This window comes from Lolium rigidum, chromosome 1, assembly GCF_022539505.1.
Source record: "Lolium rigidum isolate FL_2022 chromosome 1, APGP_CSIRO_Lrig_0.1, whole genome shotgun sequence".
NCBI classification, from domain to species: Eukaryota; Viridiplantae; Streptophyta; class Magnoliopsida; order Poales; family Poaceae; genus Lolium; species Lolium rigidum.
The window spans coordinates 233639901-233652664 of NC_061508.1; the positions used below are offsets into that span (position 1 = coordinate 233639901).

At 45.7% G+C, this 12764-nt stretch overlaps 1 protein-coding gene across 1 annotated transcript; it reads left to right on the forward strand.

Annotated features, from left to right (window-relative positions):
- Window positions 1-9502: 9502 nt before the first annotated feature.
- Window positions 9503-10747, forward strand: LOC124691449 (probable ascorbate-specific transmembrane electron transporter 2). Its single transcript, XM_047224731.1, has one exon. It carries the CDS (start codon window positions 9810-9812, stop codon window positions 10530-10532), a length of 723 nt encoding a protein of 240 aa, XP_047080687.1. The 5' UTR covers window positions 9503-9809; the 3' UTR covers window positions 10533-10747.
- Window positions 10748-12764: the final 2017 nt, after the last annotated feature.

Sequence of the window (12764 nt, forward strand, 5' to 3'; positions counted from 1 at the left end):
GCACCAAACCAAATTAATGGGGCGAATTCCTGAACTGATCTAGTGTCCATACAATCAACAAATCTCAATAAACCAAGTGCATGGCTACCGAATGCTACTTTCACTATATAGGACCAGACCAATTGGCACAAAGATGTAGACAAAGAAGTACATAAAACTGGATCTGCCCATCACCTTCACGCTTCTCAGGGCCTTTTAGAATTTGCTTTTGTTCCTAGACAAATTCTGAACCAATAAAGCATTATGGTTTTGTGGAGAATAATGGATGCTCGCTGCCGCTGTCCAGCGAATCACGACGGTCTCGGCCATGATGACATGAGCTCCGCCGGGGTGGATTTAGAGCAATTACCTTGGATGAAGAAAATACAGACGATCGCTTGGTTAGTCGCTGCTTGCCCGCGCCACCGCGGTATTCCGTCCTCACCGCTCACTGTAGAACACGACCTAATCAGCAGAGGGAATCAACGCACAGACGCGTGATAGACTGGGAATGGAGAGGCCCGCGTCGGGACGACATGGCCTCGTTGCGGCGGTTCCTCGGCCGGCTCCCGCCGAAGCTGCCATTGTCCCTGAAGCTGAATCCCCAGGGCTTGGATGGAGGGGTCATGTGCGGGTCCTCGGGCGCTTGTTTGCTCCTCAACATGGCAGGACTCAGGGGATGGTTTACTGCGGCAGAATTTGGAGAACCGGAAGAAGAGGCCTAGGCAAGGGCAGCGCGTCAGATCGATCGGGTGGAGCATGGGATGGCGCAATTTGTTACTACTTGATTTACGGAAGGGGATGCTGATGCTGACGTTCTAAACCTTCCTCCGAAACCCCCGCGCAATTAATGGCTGCTATTCCTTTTAATTTTTTGAAGAAATTGCGTGGCAAGAGTTTACCTTTTCTGTATGTGTAATTCCTGAAATTATGGTGCATGTATCCCTGTAATTCTTGTTTCCTGAAATTCATAATGGACAACATTTATGATGCGGTGATTGCCTGATGCATTGTTTGATGGTGTGGTGGAAGGGTAAAATGGTCAGCTGAAAAATATGTAGGACGAAATCCTCGACCGGAGGAAACAGAATCAGTTCCTCCTTTTTAGATAGTACAGATAGAGATAGAGATAGAGATAGAGATAAAGATAGAGATAGAGATTAGATAGTAGAGATAGAGATAGTAGAGATAGAGATTGTTGGCCTGCGCAGTTTCCTTTCCGGTGATTTCTTCCAAGTTTTGGCCTCTAGAAACATTTCCCAATCGCTTGAGAAGAAGCAGAGTACTACACGGCTGACGTGTTGACGGAATATACTTGCACAGGCGCCGCCATCAGCAGTGTAGTTCCACCAGGGAAAAAAGGACCGTCCCGTCTCGCTCTCGCCAAGGGCGACCCGGGGCGACTCCTCCCCCTAACCCTAGCGCCGCCGCTGAGGGCGCCTCCTCCCCTGCGCCGCCGCCGGAGGAAGCTGTCGGGCAAAGCCCGGGCAGCCGACAGCGGCGGCCGGGCGTTCCTCGAGGCTTCCCCGGGTCCTAGCGGCAGATTTGGGCGGGGTCTGATTTGGCGCCAGCATACGTGCGGACCTCTGGGCGTGTGGCGTCGCGATCTGGCGAGTGGCGACGACAGCCATGCCGGTGGCGGAGGCGCGGGTTGGGGCGGGCTAGAGGGGTAACCCTAGGTCATCTTCACCTTGCCTCTCCGTGGTGTCGGCTGCGGCCGGGGGAGGGCCGGCTGTTCGGTTGATGTGGTGCCCAGGCGTGGGCAGTGTCTCCGGACTTCCCGGTCGCTTGGTGTCTCCGGCCGGCAACCTTGGCCAGCCTGGGATGGTCGGCGGCATGGGGACCCGACCTGAATAAAGGAGGCGGCCGTAGGGTTCTTCTTGTACGAAGATGAAGACCTTCCTATGGCTTGCCCTTCTTGATGTGGCCGGAGTGTTGAGTTCTGGAAGGCGTCGACGGCGAATGGAATATTGCATCTATTGCCTAGAGTTTGTTAGATCGGGTGGTATTCGGTCGTGAGCTCCCATGTTTTTGTTCCGACCGTTTGGTTCCGGAGGAAGCGGCGTGAAGCTCTATTCTGTGTTCTCATCAAGTGACATTTTGATCTATGGTGAAGTTAGAAGAAGAGAATATCATGAAGGCCGGATTGGAGGACTAGCTAAGGGAGGTTCAAGTCTCTGCGTTGTTGAGGGACTTGCTGTCGCAACAGCGGTATGAAAGTGGGGGCGGCAGCACATGTGAACTTCAGAGTTCTACCTTTCAGGGTGAAAATCCTAGGCCTGGCCTTAATTGGTTGTGTCTGGCAATGATCTTGTTAAAGCCATTGTTTTGAGAGTGGGGACTATCTTGAGGGTGAAAACCTAAGATCTTTGATCGGGCGATGACGTCCCTAGTGCACTGTTTCGCGTCGCTTTCGGAGAGTCTGAAATTCAAGTGTTGTCTTGAGGCTAGGTGTAATGTATCTTTTTAATACTAGTATATTCTCTTTATCGAAAAAAAATTCCCCAATTGTTTTGGAAGCACGACTTCGTTTATTCAGTCTATCTAATAGAAACACTAGTAAAATTGTGGAGACGATCATTCTCGTAAAACATGAAAGATTACACGCTATAAAGTAACAGAGGGAGTAGGCACGTCACATTATTGATCCTAACTTGACATACATAATTTCCGACCCGCCAAACAGTGGAGGGCAGAGGAGGTGGCAAGTCCGGTGGCGCATCTGAGCGGGGAGGTGCGGTGGCGGGTGAGCTTGGCGCGGTGGAGGAGGCAGCAAGACGACGGGATGCGGAACACCGACGGTTGGGCAGCGACAACGCGGCGATCTGGCGGTAGCGCGGGCCCGATCTGGGCCTAGAGGGCCTGGCCGTTCTACTTTGGACCATGCAGCGCTGCCGGGTTCCTGGCTGGGGATCACAACCTGCTGCCGAGTCTTCTTCTCTGCAGTCGCCATGGGCTTGGCGGCGACGGCTTAGCGAGGAATACCTCCTTCGTCGTCGTCGGGCGGCGGATGGCGGCGTGGGGCATGTTCATCCGCGTCGACGAATAAAGGTGGCGGTTCCAGGATTCTTCTCGGACCAAGTTTGAAGATCTGTCAGATGCTTGTTCCAACCAATCTGGGTGGATTGTCGTGTTTCGGAAAGCCCTGCTGGCGAAATTCATTGTGCGAATAATACCTAGAGATTGCTAGATTGGGCGGTTTCGGTCGTGCGCACCCATGTTTTTTATCTAGCCGTTTGGTATCAGAGGGGACGCTTCGAAGCTCTGCTGGCTGTTAATATCATGGAGCTCGTTTTCTTTCCATGATACTAGCGGAGAAGATCATCAAGCCGAGATCGGTGGAATAGCTATGATGGTCGGATCTTGGTGCTGAGGTGGAATTGGCTTGGTGATTCGTGACTTGTAACATCGACTGATATGTGGGGGCGACTGCACAGGAGAAGTTCAGAGTCTTATCTTTCAGGGTGAAAATCCAAGGTCTGGCCTTAATTGGTTATGCCTGGTAATGTTCTTGTTGAAGGCATTGTTTTGAGAGAGATGGCTTTCTTCAGGGTGAAAACCTAATATCTATAATTGGGCGATGATAGCGTTTGTGTACTGTTTTCTTCTTGGAGGCGTCGCTTATGGAAAAATTGAGCTCCTGGTGTTGTCTTAGTGGTGTCAGTGTTGATGTTTCAAGTTATGAATCTCTATAGCGGGACCCTTTTTTCTGTAATTCATTTTCTCTTTTTTAGCTGTGTGCATCATTTATGTCATTAAGGCATGCTGTTGTTGTAGAGGCCGGATGTAATTGTTATCGCGATATTAATGTATGCTTTTTATCGAAAATACATAATTTTTCCTTTCTTAATCAAGGTTCGGGTTGCTGAGTTGCTAACCACGTGTGCCACAGCAGTCACACATATACCGTCTCATGTAAATAATTGTTTAGTAGGTGGATGATTGTTGCTTATGCATTGTTATTTTGTTGATCAGGGTTTGCGTAGCTAACCACATGTGCCACACTGTCATACATTTCTCGTCTAATTAATTAGAGTAATTAATTAAGAAGGTGCCTAATTTTAAATTACGTTGAGTCGATAGAAGGTACCACAGAAATGACACGTATTTTACATGACCATGGCATGAGAAAATGTCAACTGCTTTTGAGGAAATCTTCACCTACAATGCTGGCAAGCTTCCCATGAAGAACCGGGTTTCCCAATAGATGAAAACTAACTGATTGGAGGTCAATTGAAGAGAAGATTGGAAAAAAAAACTATGCCCATGGCAGGGGCAAAATATTGAAACTAACTAATTGGAGGTTGATACAGCTTTGCTCCGTTTATGGTCGCCACTTCATCATTTGAAGGACCGATACCTCTTTACGGGGGTGTCTACATGATTGGAGAATACGGTCAAGAAGTTTATTTTCTAACATAGGTGGTTGCATAGCTGTAGGATCGAAGCCAATACAGTTCTAGACTAGTTGGCTTTTTTTCCTTTTACTGTAACTTTCATTTTTTTACTTCAAACTGGACTTTTGAACGGCTGTGTGCATCCTGGTTATGCAGAGGCTGGGTGTAATTAAAACTTTCTGAGTAATAAAACGTATTTTATAGAGAAAAAAAACTAATTGGAGGCCAACTGATGAGAAGATTGGAAAAAAAATCCTTTGCCCATGGTGGAGGAAAATACTTGTAATTCGGGGAAGGGTAGTTTTGTCAGTTTCTATTTATCCAGCCTCTTTTTATACATACTTTTGTTTTATAGATTGAATGTGGGATCTAGAATGGAAATGGATTTTGATTAGGGCTAATTTCCTGTGGAGTGGAGATAAAGAGAAAAGAAAAATATGAAACCTAGTTAACTAGAGAACCGTATGTTTTGCCAAAATATCAAGGTCGGGGATTTTAGACCTAGAAATCGTGAATATTGCATTCCTATCTAAATTCTTGTGGAAATGGTTCAATGAAAATGATTTATGGGAAGAAATTATAAAATATTTACAACATCACACTCTATGTCAGGTACCTACTATACCTAGGGATTCCCATTCTAACATAGTCTAAAGATGGAAGATTTGAAGCCACCATTTGCCAGCACTGCTCTGGCTCCGTGTGATAAAAAAGAGAGTTGGAAGAGCCCTATTGAGTTTAAACACCTTTTCTAAGCATCATGTTGAAGAACAAAAGTAGATTGTGGAGACAGAACTAGCTTTTGGGAGGATCATTGACACGCTGATAAAAGCTTTTCCCAAAATTTTCCCCGGCTTTTTGTGTATATCAATGTGTAAGGAAATCATTGTGAGTTTATTATAGAGGGATTTTGGATTTAAGGTTTAGGAGAGTTATAGTGGGACCCTAAATGCTAAAATAGCATTTTAACTAGAGATGTGATATTACATAGGGGAGGAGGTGTGAACCTAAATGTTTGTGTTCCGACATAGGAATCTATTCTTGATTTTCTGTTCGTGTGTCCGTATATTTGGAACATGGTTCGTTGGTTATTCCTTTCCTTTCTTATTTTTATTTTTATTTTACCATTTACTTCATTTTTTCCACTGTATTTTTTAATTTTGTTTATTTTAATTTCCCTTTTTACTTGACATTATTATTAAATTTTAATTTTTCACTGTAGAATTAATTAATGCTACACATACACATGAATATTTTTTTGGAGGTTTCAAAAAACAAATTATCTAGATACATGAACTTCATCCGGAAATACATGAATGTTTTGTTACTTATTTTGTTACTTTCAAAGTATTTATTTATTTATTATTTTATGTCAGTACATTACACTTTTTGCAAAAGCATCAAAAGTCATAAATATTTTTGGGTAATATATTTTCATATTTTCTCATCTAGTTATTTAGTAAATGAGCTAACTTTGTTTTCAATTTTGTGTCATAATACATACATATTTTTAAAATAATAGGGATACTTTCCTAGTTGCCATAAAGAACATTTGAATGAGCTGAAATCTTGGTTTCAATGTCATGACTATTTGTGCTGAAAATAATACATATATTTTTTAATGTGTATTATCATAGAAATATTTTTCATATACACAAACAAAATGAAAAAATAATAATAAAGTACAAGAAATTTAACAATAATTAAATGAAAATAAGTGTATACAAGAAAGAAGAGAAAAGGAAAGAAACTTTAAAACAATTAAGGACTATAGATACAACACCCACGTTTGTCGCAAGGTCGAGCAGCCCAAGAAGATTTGTTACCTTTCATTTTCATTGTTAACATTTATCATCGGTTTGGATATGGTTTTATTGTATTATGTTTATGTTTATTTTTTAGTATTAATATTTATTTAATTTTTGCACATTTTCAGTTTAAAAAATATATGCATTCTTATTTTTAAATACGTGAACATTCTTCCGAAATACATAAACTTTTTATTTGATGTATAAATATTATTATGCATATGTATATGAGTTGTGAAAGTTACATTTTATCTATAGAATGAATAAATTTTAAATGCATGAATAATATATGCGAGCAATCGTTACAAACTATATGAACAAAAAAATTAAACTGATTACTTGCCTTTAGGTGAGATTATTAAAATTTAATTTCATAAATAGTCTCTAAAAAAGGTTTTGTTATATTATAAAATTAGATGCGAATTTTAAAATTAAGCAAAAATATAAAAAAAAGAGTGCTAATCGGTTGCACAAAATGCAGCTCATGCTAGGAATTTTAAGGCGCAAAATGTAGGAGCCCCTCATACGTCTGCTAGCGTTGAGACAAGTTCCATTTTTCTTATCTGTTTTTTTTCTCGCTGGCATATTTAAAATGTATAAATACATTTTCAGTTTTTTTTAAAAAAAATTGTCGCAAAAATACTATATGTATGATGAAATTCTATAATTTATTAAGAATTAAAAAACACTGCTAACGTCAATGGGCCGCGCTACATGCGGACCATGTTGGAAACGCTTTCCCGGCCATAGTTGTTTGAAGCTGAACACCTGTTGTAGTAGTTGTATCTTTATAGGCCGGCCTATCTGAGTTATTATCACACGCATAATAATTTTGCAATACGGGCCGAAGCACCTGACCACCCAATACCAGCCCAGTAGCGGCATCACACTTTGTGCTTCTTCTATCTCACACACTGTAAGAACGTATCCATCACCGGCCTGCTCTGCATTGCTATCAATCGCCTGCCTGGGTGCCTTGTTCAACAGGGCGTTCGCGAATTGCGACTGCAGCTGAGCTGAGGTTCGAAAACGGTCACGGTCCATTCGAAAGATGGATCCATGCGTCAACTTGCACATCCAGATCTTAATCGTATCCATCATGCGCATCGTGTGGAGGTACCTCTCTGATTCGATCGGCGAAGCAACCAGCAGTCACACAACACCTATCTTGTCAGATAAACGTTCATTATGAATAAACCTGCATGCTTTGCACGGAGCTTGCGATCCGGCCGAATTTCCAATGCTAAGATATTGTGTGGCCAAGGGGAGGTGTGACGGTGTGAGTGCACTCAACAGTGCCGGTAAAAACTAGTGTAAAACTGTTTTCGCATTAACGGGATCGATCGAACTGTATTTATTATTGGAGTGGAATTGTTCGTATATATTGGGTGAAGTTGTCAAGCTTTAAAAACTCAACAAAAAAAGAGTTGTCAAGCTTTATGTAGAAAGGTCCGGCATCCCAACGAAGTCCTGTATTTCAAACATTGAAGATGTCCGTTTCAGTCCGTTTGCGGTGGCATTGAACCGGCGGAGGCCCATGTCCACGCGGTTGGGAACTTGTAGCTAATTTTATATGTGCATTTCACACCTATAACTAATCCTCCAGTTTTTTTAGACCCTCCTTTGGCTTGGCGAGCGAGCTCGTTGTCGAACAAAGGCCCTTCTTAGATATCTACCGAGGTTGTTTGTGTGTCAACTTGGGTGTCAACTTGGGTTGCATGTTGAGTCTCGGTGCCGCCCCCTTCATTGATCATGGCCTATATGGCGGCGGCCCCATTGAAGAAGGCCCGATACAAATGCCGTCGGGTCATACGCAAGCATGCTAAATCCCTAGACGCAAAGATGGAAGCAAAAGAGATATCATACTAGGTCGGAGGGCAAAGGGGGCCGCGTCGGCATTCCTTCAAATAGCTTGCAGGGAACGGGCACGGCGACGAGGGAAAAGCGCTTTGCGGGCTTCCTTTGCACGCTCGTTGATGAGGCGCTCGTTGGAAAAGACTTACCGACCTCCAACGATGTGTCCCTCGACTACCGGGACGATACCAGTGCGTGCCCTGACGAGCTTGGGGGGCTTGTTGGTGGACGAGTGCTAGCTCGTCGCTAGGGCGTTGGTCAGCATCTGACCGTTGATCATGAGCGCAACTTGGGCGGCCATGGCCTCGGTCTTAGCATGGGCATGAACTTGGCAGGCAAATGCCAATGCATCGGTCCTTTCTTGGGCCGTAGTGGTAGTGGCAAGCTTGTTCTTCACATTGTCTTTGTGGCCAACTCACTTCGTCGACTCCGCCACCCTCTCCTCCTTCAAGAGCTCTTTCTTTGTCTTGACCAAACCGGGCACGACGACCTTTTTGGGCGACCGCGGCAGGGATCTAGTACCGTCACATAGGGAATAATGACCGAGGCGGCGGGCGAGGCAGTGGGGGGTGGGGTGGGGTGGGGTGGGTGGGGTGGGGAGGGACACAGTGACCACCATGGATCAAACTAGGGAAGGACGACTGCACGGGTGGCGGATGGGTGAGAGAATGGAGGGGATGAGAGCGGCTGGCTGCAGTGACCGAGGCGAACAAAATGGTAGCATGACCTAGTGTCGTCGTGGTGGAACGGCAGACAAGTGGGCTATTTGTTGGACCGCAAAATCCAAATTTGGGTTGGGAATGTGGCAAAACGACTCTGTCTGTGGGACACGGTCCGTTTGCGGGTAGATATTGGGATTCGTCCTTAGACCGCGCGGACAACAACGAACATCATTTGTCCATTTGCTTGCCTCCATTGGATATGCGGTAACCAATGTGCCAAATGTATAAACTGATAAAAAAACTCGGCAAATTGTGCAATATTGGAGTTGAACTTATAACTCTAGTCTCTAATACTCCCTTCGTTACAAAAATAATAATAATGTTGTATATTCGTCTAAATTTGGATGTATCGAGACATGACTAGAACTTAGAACTCTAGTCTCTAGTACTCCGTCGTCTCAAAAAGTATGTATAGTAGAATTTTCTAAATTTAAATTAATTTATATAGTAAATAACGTTAAATACATCTAAATTTAGAGTGTCATATCAAATTCTTGCATGCAACAGACACCAGTAATCAAAAAGTCCGAAGTTATAAAGATGACTAAGCAATCCACTTTTACACAGTCGACAAAAATGAAATCTCACCCGGCGTATAAACTGATGACGCGGATGTGACGGCGTAGCAACGTAGCATCGAGAGATTGAAGGTGAAGCCCGTCCGATCATAAATATGATGTTACCAGCGACGCGCGGGAGGCGACGCTGTCTGTGGTTCAGCTGAACCAGCCAGTCGATCGCTGAATCGCCTGGCCTGCCGTGGTGGCTTCCCCGATGGCCGATGGGATGAACATGAGACGCAGTCGACGACGATGACACATCACACATTCACAAAGATCAAAAGGAAACAAAGCAGTCCAGCTACAAAAAGATCGGTCGAATCCTCCCCCGTTCCATGCGTGGTCGTGGCGGCAAGAGCAACCACGTCCATATAAACGTAACCGCCGACTGCTCCACTGGCCATCGATCCAACCTACTACGTGCACCTCCGACCGTCGTTTCAGTGTCATTCAGTTACGAACCCAGTGTCAGTCCTCCGTCCAAGAACGATGAAACCAGCGGGGTCATCGCCGGCGCCCATCGGCAAGGCGGCGGGCGCGCGGACGCTGGCGGTGCACCTCCTGGCGGCGGCGGCCACGGCGCTGGTCCTGCTCTGGTGCATCGGCTTCCGCGGCGGCCTGGCCTTCCGCTCCAGCAACAAGCAGCAGATCTTCAACGTCCACCCGCCGCTCATGCTCATCGGCTTCATCGTCATCGGCGGGGAGGCCATCCTCGCCTACCGCGCCCCCCTCCGCTCCACGGTCACTCGGGACGCCAGGAAGAAGGCGCACCTGGCGCTGCACACCGTGGCGCTCGCCCTGGCCTCCGTCGGCATCTACGCGGTCTTCAAGTACCACGCCGAGGCCGACATCCCGAACCTCTACTCGCTGCACGCCTGGCTCGGCATCGCCACCTTCGCGCTCTACGCGGCGCAGTGGCTCGCCGGCTTCCTCGCCTTCTTCTTCCCGGGCGCCAAGCCGGAGACCAGGCGCTCAGCGGTGCCGTGGCACGCCGTGCTGGGCCTCGTCGTGTTCGCGCTCGCCGTCGGCACCGCGCAGCTCGGCTTCCTCGAGAAGATGACCTTCCTGCAGGCAGCGCCCTTGCGACTCGTCGCCAAGTACGGCGCCGAGGCGCTGCTCGTCAACTTCACCGCTATCGTCGTGCTCCTCCTCGGCGTCGCCGTAGTGCTCGCCACCGTCGACTTCGACGCGAGCAGATATGATGCCAAGTGACCCTGGGACGATCGATCCATCATCGATCCAGGTTAACTGTGTGTCACAACGCTATACTGTCCGCACCTGCTTATATCAATCCCACGCACGCACGTGTTACTCAAGTACTGTGCAGACTGTTAATTAAATTTCTGAATTTGTCGTGTGCTGCGTATGTAGAACTGGAGACTAAAGTATGGATGCATATTTTGAGCATGAGTTTATGTTATCTTTAATTCCCTGTGAGAGTATTTGTGTTTTTATATTTAATTATTAATTCATTTGTGTCGACTTTGCTGGGTAGGAAGCACATGAGCAAACGTGTGCTTGTTTTTGTCGATGCAAAAAACAATCGATTACGGAGGATCCAAGCAAATTTTTTTAGGCAGATCAGTGGATTTCCCTGCTGTGTATATTTATAATTTTTAAAAAGTTACATGATACAAAGGGCTGTTGTTAGAGGATAGCAACAAGAAACTATCTAGAAGACCATAGGCCTAGAAACGAGAGAAAAGAAAACAGAGTTACCAGATTATCTAAATCTCTCAACCTAATTCTTGAGCCCTGCATAAGACTTCCTAGAAGCCTTATGAACAAGAAGAGCCAGCTCTTTCTTGAATCTTTATCCCGCATCTATAGAGATTGGGGGTGATGCTCTTAAAAATAAAACCATGTCTGGTCATCCAAATAGCTCATGCAGTAAACATAATTAATTCCATGGGCATTTTCAATTCATTTTTGACACTGGCAATGATACTCTGAATGTCATTCTGGTGAGGAGGTGTCCAAGAGAGGCAGAGATATTGCCAACACAACTTAGCAAGACAATGGAAAAAACAGATAATTTCTAGATTCCAGCTCATCATGATCACACATAATGCAGGAGTAGCTATCCAAAAAGAAATTCTTCCTTTGCAGCATTGCTCTGGTGTTCAGGCGATTATGGACCAGGAGCCAAAAGAAGACTTTATGTTTTTGCTGATAGCAGCCTTGCCACATCCATATTTCAAAGCAGAAATTGTGCCCCCAAAATCCTTCAAGGAGCTATAAACATAGGAATCCTTTGTTGTCACTATATTACCAAAAACTATCTAAGTGTCAGTGCCCATAGTTGGCTCAAGGTCTACGAGTAAAGCCTGAAAGAGGTGAAACTGTAGCAATGCTTCCTCAGATAAGGACAAATAAAATAGATCAGAGGCCTCTGGCACAAGTAAAACTTGCTTGATGGAAATTCCTTCATCCTTGCAGAATGAATAGAGATGTGGCCAAGTATCCTTAAGTGGTAGAGCATACCATTTATCTTGCCCTAGTAAGATGGAGTTTTCTTGAATGAAATCACACTGTGCTACCTCCTTGAAAGCTGGCAACAATTTTAAGCAGTCTCTCCACTAGAAAGAAATCTCTCTTGATCTTGTAGGAGGTAAAGAGGTAGAGAAATATAATTACCAAGACCCAGGAAAAATCAGCTTTATTATAAAATTTATGCAGATGTTTCATTAACAGAATGTCATTTAGGACTGAGAGATTCAAGACCCCTAACCCTCCTTGATCCTTTGGCCTACATACAACACTACTAGGAAACTGCATATCTATGGCGCACGTTTTTTATTTTCTGTGGCGCATATTCTGTGCGCCACAGAAGTCACGCCACTAAATTTTATTTTTGTGGCACATATCTACATGCGCCATAGAATTATCAAACTTCTGTGGCACACCAGGCAGGCATGTGCCACCGAAAGTTTTATGTGGCGCACCCAGCGGTGGTGCACCACATAGTTTTTTTTTTATTTTTAAAAAATGGCGGCCAGATTTAGATCTGGGGCGGTCGCCGGAATTTTGCCGGATATTTTTTTTGAAATTTGCCGGAGGTGCGTGCGGTGGGTGGAGGAGGTGGAGGAGGAGGCCGAGGAGGTCGGCCGGAGGTTATGGGTGGGTGGGTGGAGGAGGGGGAGGAGGAGGAGGCCGATCGGAGGGGGTCGCCGAAGGTGGGGGAGGGGGTCGCCGCAGGAGGAGGAGGTCGTCGGGTGGTGGAGGAGGCCGGGTGTGGAGGAGGAGGGAGAATGTTGTGGGTATACTTCATGGGTGTACCATCGACATTGCCTAGATCCGGCAAGCCCGGGTGGCCCACAGACGGTGATGTGGCATGTGGCCCATCGGGCGGCCCAGTTGCTGTAGATCATAAAGGATGAAGTCCAGCCCAGGATAGGGAAGCCGGATCCCAACCGACCTTCGGAGGAGGCCGGATCCGTGAAA